Source organism: Odontesthes bonariensis, chromosome 8 (assembly GCF_027942865.1).
Source record: "Odontesthes bonariensis isolate fOdoBon6 chromosome 8, fOdoBon6.hap1, whole genome shotgun sequence".
Taxonomy (NCBI): domain Eukaryota; kingdom Metazoa; phylum Chordata; class Actinopteri; order Atheriniformes; family Atherinopsidae; genus Odontesthes; species Odontesthes bonariensis.
In genome coordinates this window covers 30,283,539-30,297,670 of record NC_134513.1, presented here as the reverse complement: position 1 = coordinate 30,297,670, position 14,132 = coordinate 30,283,539, and the positions used below count along the sequence as shown (strand labels likewise).

Here is a 14,132-nt window from a genome sequence, read left to right as displayed (position 1 = left end):
TCTTTATTGAAGCAGCAGCATGTTGTCATTAATATTAATGAGAGCTCTTTTTCACTTGTTCTGTTTGACTGTTTTAACCTGCATCCTGTTGGCTTCAGCTCACATGTTTTATTCTTTATTCAGATTGAGGGGCTGTGGTTTGTCAGAGATCAGCTGTGCTTCTGTGGTCTCTGCTCTGAAGTCCAACCCCTCCCATCTGACAGAACTGGACCTGAGCAGCAACACCATCAGTGACTCTGCAGCGAAGGAGCTGCGCAGCTTTCTGCAGAGTCCTCACTGTGGACTGAAGACTCTGAGGTCAGACACCATGTTTTAGTTGTTTGTTCAGATTAATATGATGTGAAAGTTGTGCTGGTCTTCATGGTAAAGTCTGTTTTCTTCTTCAGTGGTTTAGTTGATGAAATGATGATTCATTAAATAATGAGAAAACACAGTGAATCTGTCAGAGAGAAACAAATCTAGAATCTCTGGCTGATGCTTCTAGAGCTCCAGAGTTGGTGAATATTCCTGGCTGAAACAATAACAACAGTTTGGAGCAGCAAAACTCCAAAAGCCCGTTAATCAGATGATACTAACAAACTCCCCTCCAAGACTGTTGGAAATGAACAATCTTTGACTTGGTTAGAAAGCAGCTTTCATCACAGCAGCAGTTATCTTCAGTCAGATTCATTCATGATGACAAAATCCAGCCAAAAACCTTCTCCCACTGATAACTGAAAGGAAATCACTTTCAGTTGAGCTTTATTTCATGAACTCTATCAATAATTCCCTCTGTTACACAATGTCAAGTCAAACTGAAAGTGATGCTGACATTTAGTGACTGTGAGGAAAACACAAAGAAGAGTTTATCAGAAGAAGAATAACATGATTGGACGATGGATGGAAGAAAAGCTGTGAGCTAACTTGTTGCTAGGTAACAGCAGATGGAAGGAGGCTGTGAGTGTGTGTGAGCAGCTTTCCATCAGGTGAGAAATGTGTGAAAACATGCAGCAGAGTCAGTGTTTGATAGCTGTGCAGCCAAAGAGAAGCTGAACAGGTGAAGTGCTGCGACCCTGTGCAGGTGAGCCCAACACAGACACAAAGGATGATCACTGAGCTGCCATGAAGGAGGGAGGCAGGGACTGCTTCATCACTGCAGATACATGCTGTTCTGTTCCCCTGCTGGCTGTGTGGGAGCTGTTCCCAGCTGTTTTATTCAGTAAGAGCTCAGAGTTGCTGTGAGCAGCATGTGAGTGAATGCAGGCTGAGAAACAGCAGATAAGAAACATGAAGCTTCATCAGTTTCTCTGAGGAACAAAAAACCAGATTCAAAGTGAAAAAAGTGCAGCAGACGTTTATTTCAGTTTGAATGAAAAGTTCATTCTTCTTTCATAGTGTTTTTATTTCCACTTTAGTCTCATTTCTTCATATTTGAGATGTTTTCTGTTTTCAGATTCAAACTTTCTGTCAGACTCTGAACTTTTTTCCACCTTCTGATCCGTTTTTTCACTTTCAAACTTTTGCTGCTGACCTGCTTTGAGAGCCAGGACGTCAGCTGACAGGGGGGTTAAATCCTGACTGCCAGAATACCTGACTGATTCTGATAGTTAGTCAAAGCGTCCATCAGCATCCATCAATCAGCCAAACTGATCAATCAGTCCACCTCTGGATGCTTCCAACACTTTTCTAAGGCTCTGTAATGTTTGGACTGACTGAGATATTCAAACACAACAAGTCACAGTAACAAGTTCTGCTGCTGTCGACTCTTTAAAGAAGTTTGATTCTATGATTCCATTAAACATCACTGCACCATGTTTTGGGGCCTTTAACCTTCAATAAAACAGTGAACCTGATCTCCATTTCTATCAGTTTGTTCCCATTTGCTCCAAAGTTCCTCCTGACATGTTTGTTTTCTTTGAAACTTGAATCATTTGGCTGCACAACATGAGTTTGTATGGATGGAGCCACTGGTGGAGCTGGCAGAGTTTAAGAGCTGAAGTCACTCCGTCTTTATTGAAGCAGCAGCATGTTGTCATTAATATTAATGAGAGCTCTTTTTCACTTGTTCTGTTGGACTGTTTTAACCTGCATCCTGTTGGCTTCAGCTCAGATGTTTTATTCTTTATTCAGATTGAGGGGCTGCGGTTTGTCAGAGATCAGCTGTGCTTCTGTGGTCTCTGCTCTGAAGTCCAACCCCTCCCATCTGACAGAACTGGACCTGACTGGGAACACCATCAGTGACTCTGCAGAGAAGGAGCTGTGCAGCTTTCTGCAGAGTCCTCACTGTGGACTGAAGACTCTGAGGTCAGACACCATGTTTTAGTTGTTTGTTCAGATTAATATGATGTGAAAGTTGTGCTGGTCTTCATGGTAAAGTCTGTTTTCTTCTTCAGTGGTTTAGTTGATGAAATGATGATTCATTAAATAATGAGAAAACACAGTGAATCTGTCAGACAGAAACAAATCTAGAATCACTGGCTGATGCTTCTAGAGCTCCAGAGTTGGTGAATATTTCTGTCTGAAACAATAACAACAGTTTGGAGCAGCAGAACTCCAAAAGCCCGTTAATCAGCTGATACTAACAAACTCCCCTCCAACACTGTTGGAAATGAACAATCTTTGACTTGGTTAGAAAGCAGCTTTCATCACAGCAGCAGTTATCTTCAGTCAGATTCATTCATGATGACAAAATCCAGCCAAAAAGCTTCTCCCACTGATAACTGAAAGGAAATCACTTTCAGTTGAGCTTTATTTCATGAATTCTATCAATAATTCCCTCTGTTACACAATGTCAAGTCCAACTGAAAGTGATGCTGACATTTAGTGACTGGGAGGAAAACACAAAGAAGAGTTTATCAGAAGAAGAATAACATGATTGGACGATGGATGGAAGAAACGCTGTGAGCTAACTTGTTGCTAGGTAACAGCAGATGGAAGCAGGCTGTGAGTGTGTGTGAGCAGCTTTCCATCAGGTGAGAAATGTGTGAAAACATGGAGCAGAGTCAGTGTTTGATAGCTGTGCAGCCAAAGAGAAGCTGAACAGGTGAAGTGCTGCGACCCTGTGCAGGTGAGCCCAACACAGACACAAAGGATGATCACTGAGCTGCCATGAAGGAGGGAGGCAGGGACTGCTGCATCACTGCAGATACATGCTGTTCTGTTCCCCTGCTGGCTGTGTGGGAGCTGTTCCCACCTGTTTTATTCAGTAAGAGCTCAGAGTTGCTGTGAGCAGCATGTGAGTGAATGCAGGCTGAGAAACAGCAGATAAGAAACATGAAGCTTCATCAGTTTCTCTGAGGAACAAAAAACCAGATTAAAAGTGAAAAAAGTGCAGCAGACGTTTATTTCAGTTTGAATGTAAAGTTCATTCTTCTTTCATAGTTTTTTATTTCCACGTTAGTCTCATTTCTTCATATTTGAGATGTTTTCTGTTTTTAGATTCAAACTTTCTGTCAGATTCTGAACTTTTTTCCACCTTCTGATCCGTTTTTTCACTTTCAAACTTTTGCTGCTGACCTGCTTTGAGAGCCAGGACGTCAGCTGACAGGGGGGTTAAATCCTGACTGCCAGAATACCTGACTGATTCTGATAGTTAGTCAAAGCGTCCATCAGCATCCATCAATCAGCCAAACTGATCAATCAGTCCACCTCTGGATGGTTCCAACACTTTTCTAAGGCTCTGTAATGTTTGGACTGACTGAGATATTCAAACACAACAAGTCACAGTAACAAGTTCTGCTGCTGTCGACTCTTTAAAGAAGTTTGATTCCATGATTCCATTAAACATCACTGCACCATGTTTTTGGGCCTTTAACCTTCAATAAAACAGTGAACCTGATCTCCATTTCTATCAGTTTGTTCCCATTTGCTCCAAAGTTCCTCCTGACATGTTTGTTTTCTTTGAAACTTGAATCATTTGGCTGCACAACATGAGTTTGTATGGATGGAGCCACTGGTGGAGCTGGCAGAGTTTAAGAGCTGAAGTCACTCCGTCTTTATTGAAGCAGCAGCATGTTGTCATTAATATTAATGAGAGCTCTTTTTCACTTGTTCTGTTGGACTGTTTTAACCTGCATCCTGTAGGCTTCAGCTCACATGTTTTATTCTTTATTCAGATTGAGCGGCTGCAGGTTGTCAGAGATCAGCTGTGCTTCTCTGGTCTCTGCTCTGAAGTCCAACCCCTCCCATCTGACAGAACTGGACCTGAGTCAGAACTACACCATCAGTGACTCTGCAGCGAAGGAGCTGTGCAGCTTTCTGCAGAGTCCTCACTGTGGACTGAAGACTCTGAGGTCAGACACCATATTTTAGTTGTTTGTTCAGATTAATATGATGTGAAAGTTGTGCTGGTCTTCATGGTAAAGTCTGTTTTCTTCTTCAGTGGTTTAGTTTATGAAATGATGATTCATTAAATAATGAGAAAACACAGTGAATCTGTCAGACAGAAACAAATCTAGAATCACTGGCTGATGCTTCTAGAGCTCCAGAGTTGGTGAATATTTCTGTCTGAAACAATAACAACAGTTTGGAGCAGCAAAACTCCAAAAGCCCGTTAATCAGCTGAAACTAACAAACTCCCCTCCAACACTGTTGGAAATGAACAATCTTTGACTTGGTTAGAAAGCAGCTTTCATCACAGCAGCAGTTATCTTCAGTCAGATTCATTCATGATGACAAAATCCAGCCAAAAAGCTTCTCCCACTAATAACTGAAAGGAAATCACTTTCAGTTGAGCTTTATTTCATGAATTCTATCAATAATTCCCTCTGTTACACAATGTCAAGTCCAACTGAAAGTGATGCTGACATTTGGTGACTGTGAGGAAAACACAAAGAAGAGTTTATCAGAAGAAGAATAACATGATTGGACAATGGATGGAAGAAACGCTGTGAGCTAACTTGTTGCTAGGTAACAGCAGATGGAAGCAGGCTGTGAGTGTGTGTGAGCAGCTTTCCATCAGGTGAGAAATGTGTGAAAACATGCAGCAGAGTCAGTGTTTGATAGCTGTGCAGCCAAAGAGAAGCTGAACAGGTGAAGTGCTGCGACCCTGTGCAGGTGAGCCCAACACAGACACAAAGGATGATCACTGAGCTGCCATGAAGGAGGGAGGCAGGGACTGCTTCATCACTGCAGATACATGCTGTTCTGTTCCCCTGCTGGCTGTGTGGGAGCTGTTCCCACCTGTTTTATTCAGTAAGAGCTCAGAGTTGCTGTGAACAGCATGTGAGTGAATGCAGGCTGAGAAACAGCAGATAAGAAACATGAAGCTTCATCAGTTTCTCTGAGGAACAAAAAAACAGATTCAAAGTGAAAAAAAGTGCAGCAGACGTTTATTTCAGTTTGAATCTAAAGTTCATTCTTCTTTCATAGTGTTTTTATATCCACTTTAGTCTCATTTCTTCATATTTGAGATGTTTTCTGTTTTCAGATTCAAACGTTCTGTCAGATTCTGAACTTTTTTCCACCTTCTGATCCATTTTTTCACTTTCAAACTTTTGCTGCTGACCTGCTTTGAGAGCCAGGACGTCAGCTGACAGGGGGGTTAAATCCTGACTGCCAGAATACCTGACTGATTCTGATAGTTAGTCAAAGCGTCCATCAGCATCCATTAATCAGCCAAACTGATCAATCAGTCCACCTCTGGATGGTTCCAACACTTTTCTAAGGCTCTGTAATGTTTGGACTGACTGAGATATTCAAACACAACAAGTCACAGTAACAAGTTCTGCTGCTGTCGACTCTTTAAAGAAGTTTGATTCCATGATTCCATTAAACATCACTGCACCATGTTTTTGGGCCTTTAACCTTCAATAAAACAGTGAACCTGATCTCCATTTCTATCAGTTTGTTCCCATTTGCTCCAAAGTTCCTCCTGACATGTTTGTTTTCTTTGGAACTTGAATCATTTGGCTGCACAACATGAGTTTGTATGGATGGAGCCACTGGTGGAGCTGGCAGAGTTTAAGAGCTGAAGTCACTCCGTCTTTATTGAAGCAGCAGCATGTTGTCATTAATATTAATGAGAGCTCTTTTTCACTTGTTCTATTGGACTGTTTTAACCTGCATCCTGTTGGCTTCAGCTGACATGTTTTATTCTTTATTCAGATTGATGTACTGCGGTTTGTCAGAGATCAGCTGTGCTTCTGTGGTCTCTGCTCTGAAGTCCAACCCCTCCCATCTGACAGAACTGGACTTGAGCTGGAACATCATCAGTGACTCTGCAGCAAAGGAGCTGTACAGCTTTCTGCAGAGTCCTCACTGTGGACTGAAGACTCTGAGGTCAGACACCATGTTTTAGTTGTTTGTTCAGATTAATATGATGTGAAAGTTGTGCTGGTCTTCATGGTAAAGTCTGTTTTCTTCTTCAGTGGTTTAGTTGATGAAATGATGATTCATTAAATAATGAGAAAACACAGTGAATCTGTCAGACAGAAACAAATCTAGAATCACTGGCTGATGCTTCTAGAGCTCCAGAGTTGGTGAATATTTCTATCTGAAACAATAACAACAGTTTGGAGCAGCAAAACTCCAAAAGCCCGTTAATCAGCTGATACTAACAAACTCCCCTCCAACACTGTTGGAAATGAACAATCTTTGACTTGGTTAGAAAGCAGCTTTCATCACAGCAGCAGTTATCTTCAGTCAGATTCATTCATGATGACAAAATCCAGCCAAAAAGCTTCTCCCACTAATAACTGAAAGGAAATCACTTTCAGTTGAGCTTTATTTCATGAATTCTATCAATAATTCCCTCTATTACACAATGTCAAGTCCAACTGAAAGTGATGCTGACATTTAGTGACTGTGAGGAAAACACAAAGAAGAGTTTATCAGAAGAAGAATAACATGATTGGACGATTGATGGAAGAAAAGCTGTGAGCTAACTTGTTGCTAGGTAACAGCAGATGGAAGGAGGTTGTGAGTGTGTGTGAGCAGCTTTTTTATTTCCACTTTAGTCTCATTTCTTCATATTAGAGATGTTTTCTGTTTTCAGATTCAAACTTTCTGTCAGATTCTGAACTTTTTTCCACCTTCTGATCCGTTTTTTCACTTTCAAACTTTTGCTGCTGACCTGCTTTGAGAGCCAGGACGTCAGCTGACAGGGGGGTTAAATCCTGACTGCCAGAATACCTGACTGATTCTGATAGTTAGTCAAAGCGTCCATCAGCATCCATCAATCAGCCAAACTGATCAATCAGTCCACCTCTGGATGGTTCCAACACTTTTCTAAGGCTCAGTAATGTTTGGACTGACTGAGATATTCAAACACAACAAGTCACAGTAACAAGTTCCACTGCTGTCGACTCTTTAAAGGGGATAGAGAATCAAAATCATCTTTTTCCCGTTTTTGGTGTTAGTTTTGAGTCTCCCCGCTGTGGGGAGAACACACGAAGTGCCAGCAAGTGTCAGAACCTCTGTTTCAAGTACTCCCCTTTTTAAAATTGCCCCCAGAATATCCCCCAATCCGTTTTTGTGAAAAAGTGACGTCACTTTTTCAGCAATTGCCCCCCCACACCCAAGTCCACAGCCACCCCGTTTCAGACACGCCCCTTCGGCGAGAAACAGGAACAGGTGAGCCTTCCAAGGCTGTGAAAGCGGACTACGATCGTTACATATTCTTCCCCCGGAAAGCAATGTTCACGATCAATGGCTTTTATTTATTTTTAACAGCATCCCCAACCGCCGACTTTTCCTTTGCACTGCGCATTTCACGGAGTACAGTTTCACAAAGCTTGCACGATTCCGAGCAGCAAAGTAGATGGTCAGTTCCGACAGGGACAGACACAGACTGCAGCGAGCTGTGCGCTCCGCTGAGAATGTGATCAGCTGCACGTCTCCAGGACTATGGGGCGAGCAGGTCGGATCACAGCTGACCCTTCTCTATTTGCACCACTCCCCTCGGGCAGGAGGCTTCGGTCCATTCGGACCAGAACCTCCCGTCACAGAAACAGTTTTTTCCCCCTTGCAGTTGGACTTATGAACACTTCATAATCACCTCATAACCTGCCCCAGTCACTTTACCATCATTAAAATTGCACTAATGAAGCTGCACTGTTGTTGCTCTGTATATTGGATACTGTGTATTGTTGTACACACCTTGTACATTTTATATTCATATATTTTTATTATTTATATCCTATGTTACATGTTTGCAACTTACGCCGCAGCAAATTCCTAGTTAGTGAACACTGTTCACTAACAATGGCAATAAAACAAATTCTGATTCTTGTGAGGTTTCGTTCCCCGCCGGCTCTGTTTTCAGTGAGAGCAAGGGCAGCCAATCAAGCAACGGCAACCGAATAGCGCCAACACCTACCTGCATTTCATAATGAGGTTGCCAGATAAGCTTTGAAACGACGCCAATAAGGGAAAAAGACGCATTCTAAACCCAGCATAGCTGTTTGAGAGAGCCTTTTGGGGAGGTTCTGAGCCATTACAGACCCAACCAATTTTTTTTGGGCTACATATAACATCACAGAACAAGGATTAATGCCCCATTCAACCATTCTCTATCACCTTTAAAGAAGTTTGATTCCATGATTCCATTAAACATCACTGCACCATGTTTTTGGGCCTTTAACCTTCAATAAAACAGTGAACCTGATCTTTATTTCTATCAGTTTGTTCCCATTTGCTCCAAAGTTCCTCCTGACATGTTTGTTTTCTTTGAAACTTGAATCATTTGACTGCACAACATGAGTTTGTATGGATGGAGCCACTGGTGGAGCTGGCAGAGTTTAAGAGCTGAAGTCACTCCGTCTTTATTGAAGCAGCAGCATGTTGTCATTAATATTAATGAGAGCTCTTTTTCACTTGTTCTGTTGGACTGTTTTAACCTGCATCCTGTTGGCTTCATCTCACATGTTTTATTCTTTATTCAGATTGGAGAACTGCAGGTTGTCAGAGATCAGCTGTGCTTCTGTGGTCTCTGCTCTGAAGTCCAACCCCTCCCATCTGACAGAACTGGATCTGAGCAGGAACACCATCAGTGACTCTGCAGAGAAGGAGCTGTGCAGCTTTCTGCAGAGTCCTCACTGTGGACTGAAGACTCTGAGGTCAGACACCATGTTTTAGTTGTTTGTTCAGATTAATATGATGTGAAAGTTGTGCTGGTCTTCATGGTAAAGTCTGTTTTCTTCTTCAGTGGTTTAGTTGATGAAATGATGATTCATTAAATAATGAGAAAACACAGTGAATCTGTCAGACAGAAACAAATCTAGAATCACTGGCTGATGCTTCTAGAGCTCCAGAGTTGATGAATATTTCTGTCTGAAACAATAACAACAGTTTGGAGCAGCAAAACTCCAAAAGCCCGTTAATCAGCTGATACTAACAAACTCCCCTCCAACACTGTTGGAAATGAACTTGACTTGGTTAGAAAGCAGCTTTCATCACAGCAGCAGTTATCTTCAGTCAGATTCATTCATGATGACAAAATCCAGCCAAAAAGCTTCTCCCACTAATAACTGAAAGGAAATCACTTTCAGTTGAGCTTTATTTCATGAATTCTATCAATAATTCCCTCTGTTACACAATGTCAAGTCCAACTGAAAGTGATGCTGACATTTAGTGACTGTGAGGAAAATACAAAGAAGAGTTTATCAGAAGAAGAATAACATGATTGGACGATGGATGGAAGAAAAGCTGTGAGCTAACTTGTTGCTAGGTAACAGCATATGGAAGGAGGGTGTGAGTGTGTGTGAGCAGCTTTCCATCAGGTGAGAAATGTGTGAAAACATGCAGCAGAGTCAGTGTTTGATAGCTGTGCAGCCAAAGAGAAGCTGAACAGGTGAAGTGCTGCGACCCTGTGCAGGTGAGCCCAACACAGACACAAAGGATGATCACTGAGCTGCCATGAAGGAGGGAGGCAGGGACTGCTTCATCACTGCAGATACATGCTGTTCTGTTCCCCTGCTGGCTGTGTGGGAGCTGTTCCCAGCTGTTTTATTCAGTAAGAGCTCAGAGTTGCTGTGAGCAGCATGTGAGTGAATGCAGGCTGAGAAACAGCAGATAAGAAACATGAAGCTTCATCAGTTTCTCTGAGGAACAAAAAACCAGATTCAAAGTGAAAAAAGTGCAGCAGACGTTTATTTCAGTTTGAATGAAAAGTTCATTCTTCTTTCATAGTGTTTTTATTTCCACTTTAGTCTCATTTCTTCATATTTGAGATGTTTTCTGTTTTCAGATTCAAACTTTCTGTCAGATTCTGAACTTTTTTCCACCTTCTGATCCGTTTTTTCACTTTCAAACTTTTGCTGCTGACCTGCTTTGAGAGCCAGGACGTCAGCTGACAGGGGGGTTAAATCCTGACTGCCAGAATACCTGACTGATTCTGATAGTTAGTCAAAGCGTCCATCAGCATCCATTAATCAGCCAAACTGATCAATCAGTCCACCTCTGGATGGTTCCAACCCTTTTCTAAGGCTCTGTTATGTTTGGACTGACTGAGATATTCAAACACAACAAGTCACAGTATCAAGTTCTGCTGCTGTCGACTCTTTAAAGAAGTTTGATTCCATGATTCCATTAAACATCACTGCACCATGTTTTTGGGCCTTTAACCTTCAATAAAACAGTGAACCTGATCTCCATTTCTATCAGTTTGTTCCCATTTGCTCCAAAGTTCCTCCTGACATGTTTGTTTTCTTTGAAACTTGAATCATTTGGCTGCACAACATGAGTTTGTATGGATGGAGCCACTGGTGGAGCTGGCAGAGTTTAAGAGCTGAAGTCACTCCGTCTTTATTGAAGCAGCAGCATGTTGTCATTAATATTAATGAGAGCTCTTTTTCACTTGTTCTGTTGGACTGTTTTAACCTGCATCCTGTTGGCTTCAGCTGACATGTTTTATTCTTTATTCAGATTGAGGGGCTGCGGTTTGTCAGAGATCAGCTGTGCTTCTGTGGTCTCTGCTCTGAAGTCCAACCCCTCCCATTTGACAGAACTGGACCTGAGTGAGAACACCATCAGTGACTCTGCAGCGAAGGAGCTGTGCAGCTTTCTGCAGAGTCCTCACTGTGGACTGAAGACTCTGAGGTCAGACACCATGTGTTAGTTGTTTGTTCAGATTAATATGATGTGAAAGTTGTGCTGGTCTTCATGGTAAAGTCTGTTTTCTTCTTCAGTGGTTTAGTTGATGAAATGATGATTCATTAAATAATGAGAAAACACAGTGAATCTGTCAGACAGAAACAAATCTAGAATCACTGGCTGATGCTTCTAGAGCTCCAGAGTTGGTGAATATTTCTGTCTGAAACAATAACAACAGTTTGGAGCAGCAAAACTCCAAAAGCCCGTTAATCAGCTGATACTAACAAACTCCCCTCCAACACTGTTGGAAATGAACAATCTTTGACTTGGTTAGAAAACAGCTTTCATCACAGCAGCAGTTATCTTCAGTCAGATTCATTCATGATGACAAAATCCAGCCAAAAAGCTTCTCCCACTGATAACTGAAAGGAAATCACTTTCAGTTGAGCTTTATTTCATGAATTCTATCAATAATTCCCTCTGTTACACAATGTCAAGTCAAACTGAAAGTGATGCTGACATTTAGTGACTGTGAGGAAAACACAAAGAAGAGTTTATCAGAAGAAGAATAACATGATTGGACGATGGATGGAAGAAAAGCTGTGAGCTAACTTGTTGCTAGGTAACAGCAGATGGAAGGAGGCTGTGATTGTGTGTGAGCAGCTTTCCATCAGGTGAGAAATGTGTGAAAACATGGAGCAGAGTCAGTGTTTGATAGCTGTGCAGCCAAAGAGAAGCTGAACAGGTGAAGTGCTGCGACCCTGTGCAGGTGAGCCCAACACAGACACAAAGGATGATCACTGAGCTGCCATGAAGGAGGGAGGCAGGGACTGCTGCATCACTGCAGATACATGCTGTTCTGTTCCCCTGCTGGCTGTGTGGGAGCTGTTCCCACCTGTTTTATTCAGTAAGAGCTCAGAGTTGCTGTGAGCAGCATGTGAGTGAATGCAGGCTGAGAAACAGCAGATAAGAAACATGAAGCTTCATCAGTTTCTCTGAGGAACAAAAAACCAGATTCAAAGCGAAAAAAAGTGCAGCAGACGTTTATTTCAGTTTGAATGAAAAGTTCATTCTTCTTTCACAGTGTTTTTATTTCCACTTTAGTCTCATTTCTTCATATTTGAGATGTTTTCTGTTTTCAGATTCAAACTTTCTGTCAGATTCTGAACTTTTTTCCACCTTCTGATCCGTTTTTTCACTTTCAAACTTTTGCTGCTGACCTGCTTTGAGAGCCAGGACGTCAGCTGACAGGGGGGTTAAATCCTGACTGCCAGAATACCTGACTGATTCTGATAGTTAGTCAAAGCGTCCATCAGCATCCATTAATCAGCCAAACTGATCAATCAGTCCACCTCTGGATGGTTCCAACACTTTTCTAAGGCTCTGTAATGTTTGGACTGACTGAGATATTCAAACACAACAAGTCACAGTAACAAGTTCTGCTGCTGTCGACTCTTTAAAGAAGTTTGATTCCATGATTACATTAAACATCACTGCACCATGTTTTTGTGCCTTTAACCTTCAATAAAACAGTGAACCTGATCTCCATTTCTATCAGTTTGTTCCCATTTGCTCCAAAGTTCCTCCTGACATGTTTGTTTTCTTTGAAACTTGAATCATTTGGCTGCACAACATGAGTTTGTATGGATGGAGCCACTGGTGGAGCTGGCAGAGTTTAAGAGCTGAAGTCACTCCTTCTTTATTGAAGCAGCAGCATGTTGTCATTAATATTAATGAGATCTCTTTTTCACTTGTTCTGTTTGACTGTTTTAACCTGCATCCTGTTGGCTTCAGCTCACATGTTTTATTCTTTATTCAGATTGAGCGGCTGCAGTTTGTCAGAGATCAGATGTGCTTCTGTGGTCTCTGCTCTGAAGTCCAACCCCTCCCATCTGACAGAACTGGACCTGAGTCTGAACATCATCAGTGACTCTGCAGAGAAGGAGCTTTGCAGCTTTCTGCAGAGTCCACACTGTGGACTGAAGACTCTGAGGTCAGACACCATGTTTTAGTTGTTTGTTCAGATTAATATGATGTGAAAGTTGTGCTGGTCTTCATGGTAAAGTCTGTTTTCTTCTGCAGTGGTTTAGTTGATGAAATGATGATTCATTAAATAATGTTTTATTCTTTATTCAGATTGGTGTGCTGCAGGTTGTCAGAAATCAGCTGTGCTTCTCTGGTCTCTGCTCTGAAGTCCAACCCCTCCCATCTGACAGAACTGGACCTGAGCTGGAACAGCCTGAAGGAATCAGATGTGAAGGAGCTGTCTGATCTTGTGAAGAGTCCACACAACAAACTGCAGACTCTGAGGTCAGTAGAGGGTTGGAGGACCATGCAGCTCTCAGCTGTATTTTATTAGACTTTATTTATTATTTATTACATTTATTAAAGCTGATGGCAGCTGACAGCTGAGGATGCTCTGAAACACTCGTTTATCTCCTCTCTTCTTTCTTCTCTCTACAGATGGGAGTGGTGATGAACAGGACGATGTGAGCTGAGAGGATGAAGCAGCAGCAGCTTGTGTGCAGAGAGACTCTGACTGGATGATGATGTATATCATGCTGATGTGTTTATATTCTGTGTTTTTCTTCCTTTGGAATAATAAAGTTAAAGTTGTTAGAAATGATCAGTAATGAAATGATCCATAAATCCAGCTGCCATCACTACCTGCAGTTCCACCTGAATTTAAAGAAAAGCCAGCGTGTAAAATCTGTCACCTGTTTTATTCTCTTTGCTTCCAGCTTGACCTGGTTACATCTCACTTTGTTTGATTCTGATGGATTTGATAAACATCCATCAGTGGAAATGAGAAGCTGTCAGTGTGATTGCCTTCTTTTATGATTTTATTGCCTTCCTGTGATTTGATGTAGCTGTACAGCACTTTGAATTGCCTTCTGTACAAATTGTGCTCTAGAAATAAAATTGCCTTGCCTTGATTCAGTCAGAGACGAGCAGCTTTAGAGACAACTAAGCTGAATGAAATGTGGGGACCTGGAAGGAAGATTTTTCTCTCTTTTCACTTTGGATGTTTTCATCTGAAGGTTTTTGTACAGGCTGCAGGGATCATTTCTCCCTGTGGACACCAGACTTCCAACACCTGCAGCAGTAGGTGTCTGAATGAT

At 41.9% G+C, this 14,132-nt stretch overlaps 1 protein-coding gene across 6 annotated transcripts in view; it reads left to right on the top strand.

Annotated features, from left to right (window-relative positions):
• LOC142385541 (protein NLRC3-like) overlaps positions 1-13,822 on the top strand; it is a 197,274-nt gene extending 183,452 nt beyond the window's left edge. For 5 of the 6 annotated variants that reach the window (XM_075472155.1, XM_075472156.1, XM_075472157.1 and 2 more), the window contains 9 exons: positions 124-297; positions 2,110-2,283; positions 4,095-4,271; positions 6,085-6,258; positions 8,862-9,035; positions 10,843-11,016; positions 12,830-13,003; positions 13,147-13,320; positions 13,474-13,822. In XM_075472155.1, coding sequence (XP_075328270.1) covers positions 124-297; positions 2,110-2,283; positions 4,095-4,271; positions 6,085-6,258; positions 8,862-9,035; positions 10,843-11,016; positions 12,830-13,003; positions 13,147-13,320; positions 13,474-13,486 — 1,408 coding nt within the window. In that variant the 3' untranslated portion in view covers positions 13,487-13,822. The remainder of the gene's footprint in view (positions 1-123; positions 298-2,109; positions 2,284-4,094; positions 4,272-6,084; positions 6,259-8,861; positions 9,036-10,842; positions 11,017-12,829; positions 13,004-13,146; positions 13,321-13,473) is intronic. The other variant, XM_075472161.1, reaches the window with a different exon arrangement.
• Positions 13,823-14,132: the final 310 nt, after the last annotated feature.